General features: G+C 36.2%; 1 protein-coding gene across 4 annotated transcripts in view; it reads left to right on the forward strand.

The window, feature by feature from the left end:
- CCDC186 (coiled-coil domain containing 186) overlaps nucleotides 1-6,730 on the forward strand; it is a 49,292-nt gene extending 42,562 nt beyond the window's left edge. For all 4 annotated transcript variants that reach the window (XM_077779450.1, XM_077779452.1, XM_077779453.1 and 1 more), the window contains 3 exons: nucleotides 482-692; nucleotides 1,973-2,192; nucleotides 2,999-6,730. In XM_077779450.1, coding sequence (XP_077635576.1) covers nucleotides 482-692; nucleotides 1,973-2,192; nucleotides 2,999-3,082 — 515 coding nt within the window. In that variant the 3' untranslated portion in view covers nucleotides 3,083-6,730. The remainder of the gene's footprint in view (nucleotides 1-481; nucleotides 693-1,972; nucleotides 2,193-2,998) is intronic.
- The last annotated feature ends 334 nt before the right edge of the window (nucleotides 6,731-7,064 follow it).

A 7,064-nucleotide genomic window follows, 5' to 3' on the forward strand; every position in this document is an offset into this window, starting at 1 on the left:
CTATGAAATAATAATAATATTCCCATTTTAAGATGAAGTGACCAAGGCACAGAGAATTAAATAACTTGGCTGAAGTCACATAGCTAGAAAGCAGAGGAGTAGAATTTGAACTTAAGGAGACTGGCTTCAGAGCTGAGCCCAGTGGCATATTCTGTCTTCTCTCTCTATGTCTGTCTGCCTTTGGCTCCTGGTTTCACTTCAGGGCTATTATTATGACTTTTTCTGAGTTTCTTGTTTCTCTCTCGCCACTTTCTCATCCTGTTGCTGAGAGACATAATAGGCCCTTTGGTACTTCTGGCATCCATGTATTCAAAAACCAGAGCTCACACCAGGTAGGACTTGTGTTCTGTGCCCAACTCTGTTAGAGCGAATATTGGAAAACGGCACTAGAGGAAATAATATGTGAGATTAGAGATGACTTTAGACTAAACACAGTATCTGAACGTATTTTTTTTTTTTTTTTTTTTTTTTTGGTCTTCAGGATCCCTCAATGCTCGAAGCAGTGCAGAAGATCGATCTCCAGAAAATACTGGGTCATCAGTAGCTGTGGATAACTTTCCGGAAGTAGATAAGGCCATGTTGATTGAGAGGATAGTAAGGCTGCAGAAAGCGCATGCTCGGAAAAACGAAAAGATAGAATTTATGGAGGATCATATCAAACAACTGGTAGAAGAGATTAGGAAAAAAACAAAGTATGTATTATTATAACACAGTCTTTGTTTGAAATACCATTATTCATATGGTAAAGACACTGTTTTCAGAAGTAATCATATCAAGAGCCCATCTTTCAAAACATAATTCTTAATTTCCCAGTCCTTTCTTGATCACTTATTACGTTCTAGGTTTTGGGAATACAGAGATGAAAGAAAACACAGGTCTTTAAGGCAATAATACAGTTCAGTAGATATTGATTTTTTTTTTAAGTTTATTTATTTATTTTGAGAGAGAAACAGCGTGAGCAGGGAAGGTAGGGGCAGACAGAGGAAAAGAGAGAAAGAATCCCAAGCTGACTCCACACTGTCAATACAGAGCCCAATGCAGGGCTCCAACCCACAAAACCATGAGATCATGACTGGAGCTGAAACCAAGAGTTGATGCTTAACTAACCGAGCCACCCAAGTGCCCCAGATGTTGACTTTTTTAAGATACTAAAATAACTTCGGATTTTTAAAAAAAAGAGTGCTTTACTGCACTTTCAATTTTCATGACTGTGGCTCTAAGAGAGAATATGGGGCTGTGGGTGATCTTTCCTGTTGGGGAGGGTGTAGTGGGTAATTTATTGGGCACCTGCCAAGTACAAGACTCTGTGCCTGTGACTTAACAAAATTTCATTGATTTCTTTCAACTCAGTGACTGAAATGTTACCTGGTGGTGCTCAGGTCAAATTACTACATGTTCCAGAGTCACCACACATTCAGACAGTGACAGACCAGGAGCGGGAGATCTGGGCCCAGCTCTGACCCACTCCAGAGCCTGTGCTGTGCCAGAATCCTCTTACAAATGCCTTGTTCTTCTAAGTAAGAGGTTTTGTTTTTTGTTTTTTTAATATGTATTGCAAGTCTGTACCCATGCCTTTTAAATTTTATTTTGAAATAATTTTAGACTGAGAGAAAATTTTGCCCGTGACTTATAAAGGAAAAAGGATAAAGTTTTGAGTTTAATAACAGGAAAATAGAAAATACTAACTAAAAATGGAGCAATAAAGAGATTACTCAAAAATATTTTGATCAAAGTAATAAGGAAAGAAATTGGAAAGCAGAGTTTATATATCATTAGTATAAATACCATGTTGAACAAAAATAGGATTAAGAAACCCATAAGAAAAGTTCCTTTATTTTCTAATATACTTCTTTTCACCTAATAGACTACTTTTAGTCTAATCATCTTTATACTTATGATTAGCCAACTCCTGTAAATTCTGATGTTTTTAGTTTTGCAAGTATATAACTGACAGTGTCATTTTATTTTACAGAATAATCCAGAGTTATATTTTACGGGAAGAATCAGGCACACTTTCTTCAGAGGCATCTGATTTTAACAAAGTCCATTTAAGTAGGCGAGGAGGCATCATGGCATCTTTATATACATCCCATCCAGCTGACAGTGGATTAACTTTGGAACTGTCTTTGGAGATCAACAGGAAATTACAGGCTGTTTTGGAGGATACATTACTAAAAAATATTACCTTGAAGGTATTTCTATTTCTCATGTACGTACCAATCAGTAAGCACGGTGTAATCATAGCAGGAGCTGGTACATGAATGGACTAGTTCTGTAATACAAGATGGCCATTTGACACAGAGATCAAATTTTTGTATTTTTCTTATTGAAAAAGAAAGAGCAAAACATCAGCTTCGCTATTGGACAGACACTTCTTTATTTTGCAGTGGGCAGCCTCTGACCTCTATTATAGTTAGGGCTGATCACCGAGGCTTTAAGATTGAGGCATGTCTTGTCTGGCGTACATTCTAGCTCTGCTTTTGGCAGCTCTTACCTGACCTGAGTGTTCTCTTTGTGCTCTCTTTGGGCCTCCATAGTCAGTAATGGATTTTAAAGAATGGGTTTTTTTTTTAATTATTTACATTTTATTTTAGAGAGTACAGGGGAGAGGGACAGGGAGAGAGAGAGAATCTTAAGCAAGCTGTAAGTTCAGCGTGGAGCCTGATGCGGGGCTGGATTCTATGACCCTGCGATCTTGACCTGAGCTGAAGTCAAGAATCCAACGCTCAACTGACTGAGCCACCCAGGCACTCCTAAAAAAGAATATTTTAAATCTAGTAATAATTCTGTGCCCCAAAATTTACTGTCCCTTCAGTCCTGAAATGTACAGGACTCCTGTACTGAAAACTACTGTGCTCCTGGTCAGCGTCACCGAGCATTTAAGACTCATCCTCACCCTTTTGGTTTCAAAGCTTACGCAAAAAGAGTTCACTCTGGATCTTTATACTCATGATATTTAATACTTCTGTTTTCTTTCCCCCTTTTCTAATTGGTAAAGGAAAATCTCCAAACACTTGGAACAGAAATTGAACGTCTTATTAAACACCAGCATGAACTCGAACAGAGGACGAAGAAACCCTAACGCAAAGCTCTCGATCACTAAACAGACAAAAGCCACATAAGGAGCAGGTTCCACTGCCCGTTATTGTTGGAAACTTCTCCCTGCTTTGTGTGTCAGCCAGTAAAAAATCGTTTTGCTTCATCTGTATAAAAAAGTATCCTTTTATAATAGGAATGCATTGCTGTGTATACTGTAAGAGCAAAAGCTTTGATGAAATTTGTTTTTGTACAGTGACGCCTGTCACTGAATCAGAACAACAAATTGCTAATAGTCATACAGAATGCTGAACATTACTACAAGGGCTTTTGAAGGCCCCTTCTCCATGTTTCTTACTTTTAAAATATATCATGTCAAAAATGATTCTGCTTTATAAAATGCATGAAAGGACACGTGTTCATCACTCCATAACATGCTGGTTCTCGAACCTGAAAAAAACTAAAGTGACAAAGATTTTATTTGACCATCCAGTGTCCCATTTGGTTGTGTGATAAGGATGCCAGTGAGGCTTTACAGTTTGTCATTTTAATGGAAGCTAGTGGGAAAGCCAGCTCTTGGTCACCAGCAATAATCAGCCGTTGCATACCTCCACCAGGTTCCCTTCTCTGTGCTGGGTACGTTTTGTCAGATTCACATTGTTTGAGTTCATAGTTGAGATTTTTTAGTCTCAGTTACACAACATACGATTTTAAATAACGTGCTCATTTAGAAAATCTCTGTGGACTTCAGTTGTGTTTTAAAATGTGAAATAGATTATTGATTAGACCAGAGAGATGAATAATGAAATCTCTGAAACTGAAATACTCTAGTTTTACTGACATCAAGTGTAAAAATAACTGTGTAAGATTTTTATGAAGAAGCAGTTCCGCAGCATATGGCTCTGTTAACCACTTCATGTGAGCACACTTCTCGACCAGTGATATGATTATATATAGCAGTGGAGTGATCTGCAGTCCATGTGATATGTTTCAGTGTATTTATTTAAAACACAGAATAAGTACATCTCTGTAACCAAAGGAATTTTAGAGCCAAACTTGTATTTCCTGTTGGATTTTTACGTGTTGCCAGTCCATAGTATCAGTATTTCTACATCATCGACTGTTGTTCCCTTCTCTTGTAATTTGTCACTTATTATCATTTCTGTGTGTGATTTTTCACATTTCATTATAAGCAGATCATTTCTACAGTAGGACACCTTGGCCAATATGCCGATGTTGCCACAGCGTCACTTTTGTTTTGGATTTTTGCATCCTTTTCTCTCCCTTTAAGAGAAGTAAGCTTTGGGATGATGAATTAAAAGCTAAAAAAGCCTTTAAGAAATTGTGTGGCTCTAAAAGTTGGACTTCTGGTTGCAGTGTCCCTTTAGTGTGTTTTAACATTTTTTTAATCAACATTGTTTAAAAACATCATATCCTTAATTTTTTACTAAGGATTCAGTGGTAGTGGCTTATTTTTTCTGTATGTCCAGTTATGTCTTGTCACCCAAAACCAAAATCTTTTCAAAATGGAAATAGAAGTTCAAAAACATCTTATTTTTAAAATAGCTATAACAAGTGTTAGTCTTACCATAATGTGTCTTGTTCTTTTTACCAGTACTAATTTATCAAAATAAAGAAAATAAGAGGGTAAGTGCAATCAAATCTGAATTATTTTCCCCATTGTTTCTAGACCTACTATTGATATTCCTGTAGACTGCTCAGAGCAGCCGACAAAACTACATTCTTAGGGCTGCTTATGTGATAGAGATTTATACACTACAATATTTGTTTTTTCCCTCCAAGACATAAAATGTATGAGTGGAGACCAAATAATGATTAGATCTAGAGTGTCCTATGTTTGTACACTTTAAAAATATATACATTTATTACACACAGAAGTAAAACATTCCAATATTAACATGTACCACCATTTGGGAAAGTTAAATGGTGAAGCAGCTTTAGAAGAAAGCTTTCCTAAATCATGTTCTGACTTGTTACTTTCCCCCCCACAAATATAAGAAACTATGGAAAACTTTTGAAGAGAATGCTTTCTTTTTTTTTTTTTTCTTCAGTTTCTATTGTATCTTTTTGTGTATGGATTAGAACCAAGCAAAGTAATGTATGGAAATGTGCATATATCACATCATCATACTGACTCACACAAAGCTCCTTGTGTGAGGATTTAGGGATTTAGAGAATCTATATTGAATATACCGAGAAAGAGTGGAGTGTCCGGAAAAGGAAAATGGTCTGGATAAACTTGAGATGTGGGGGAATATTTATTGTATATGTTCATTATTAATTGTGCATATGAACTCCTTAGATTAGTTAGCGCTGTTTTGGTTTCTTGGAACAGGAAATTATTTTGTGTGTGTGTTCTATCTGTGTATGTTTACTAGGTTTTAATTTTGAAGTGAATTCTTACTGTGACTCCCTTTTTCACATATCACTTCAGACTTTAGCCTGCTAAGTGTTGAGGATTGAAAATAGTGGGTTTGAGCAAAGAAATGGGTTTGAACTTTAGTGTTTTGGTTTTTCTTTTAACTTTCTATCTTCAACACCATTTAAAGTATGTATCTTGAATTGTTTCCTCAGGCTATCGGCATGTTGTTTATTCATTTAAAAAACACATGTATTGAGAATCTGCTATCGTGTGGCACCATCCAGGGTATTGCGATTTTATTGGTGAACAGACCAGGCTGGGCTGTTGCTGTCCCTGTGGAGCTGCGGTCTAATGACAGTGGCAGGGAAGGCAGTAGCACCCTCTACAGCTCCCAGCCAGCCCTGGAGGAAGAGGGTTAATCCAGTTGTGCAAGTGGTGACGCAGAAGTCCCACTGCGGCATGAAGCTTTGGGAAATGAACCTTTGCTCTGGGGTAGGCTGAGAGGTCTCACGTGCCCTGCCTTTGTTTGGTGTTTACTTCTTTACAAAAAAAGAAGAAAAAGTCCAGAGACCGTAGAAAGGTATTTGATTTTTGCCATTTTAGTAAACTATGAATGCCTACTCGATGCTCATAAAGGTGAATCTAATCATGTTTTCATGCGTGTTCCTCAACTTTGTTTCACAGTATATTATTTTCTAAAGATTTTCTTCAAAAACGTTTAGATCAAGATTTACCAGTAGGAAAAAAACCCAAGACGTTAAAAACCATTAATGTTGTAAATGTTATATATGCTATTTGTGAAAATATTTTTCTCAATCATGTTGTTACTCAGTATGGTTAGTTTTGCCTTATGGATGTTGACTCTACTAGCCTGTTTTTCAATACCCTTTTTAAGAAACAAAACAATCTTTTTTTGACACTAAGATTGTTCATTTTTAACACCAGTTGGTGGCACTAGAAACCTGAAAATTTTCAAGGCTCTGAGCAAGAGCAAATAATTGAAAACACATCCAAACATGAAGAATTTTCAGGAAAATAAAAATATAATTGTATATTAAAGATGTATTTTCTGGGATGAGTTCTTTTTTAATGCCTGTCCATTTTGATGACGATGATAAAACTTGTTTATCTTCCAAAAGTTCATATATACATATGTGTGTGTGTGCGTGCATTGTACAGATAAATCTTTAATTTGATTACACTGTTCATTTTGTAAATATGTTTCTGTATAAAATGAAGCTTTTCAAGAGAATTCTATGTATATATTGTACTTATTAAATAGGTAATGCCTGTTTACTGAGTTGTATTTTATAGCATCTTTGATTATTTATTTACATACACCTCTTGCTAAACAGACTGATTCTCCAGACTGTTGGCAAGGCTGATTCAGATTGCTTGAATTTTCTTTTTTAAACTACACGAGGAAATTTTGCTTTCCACAATTGCCTTTATTATACCAATTATTATTAGAAGTCAATAGTAAGCAGTTTAAACTGAATGCCAGGTTCTATTTTAAATTTGTGTTTAAATTATTGGTAGCAAAACTTGGCCTTTTTCAAAAGGCAAATTTTCACATGCCTGTCTTCACATAGACGTTTTCACATGCCTGTGTGAAAATTTCTCATTGAACTGGGTGAGCCAGTAA

This window comes from Crocuta crocuta, unplaced genomic scaffold (assembly GCF_008692635.1).
Source record: "Crocuta crocuta isolate KB4526 unplaced genomic scaffold, BGI_CrCroc_1.0 scaffold138, whole genome shotgun sequence".
Lineage (NCBI taxonomy): Eukaryota > Metazoa > Chordata > Mammalia > Carnivora > Hyaenidae > Crocuta > Crocuta crocuta.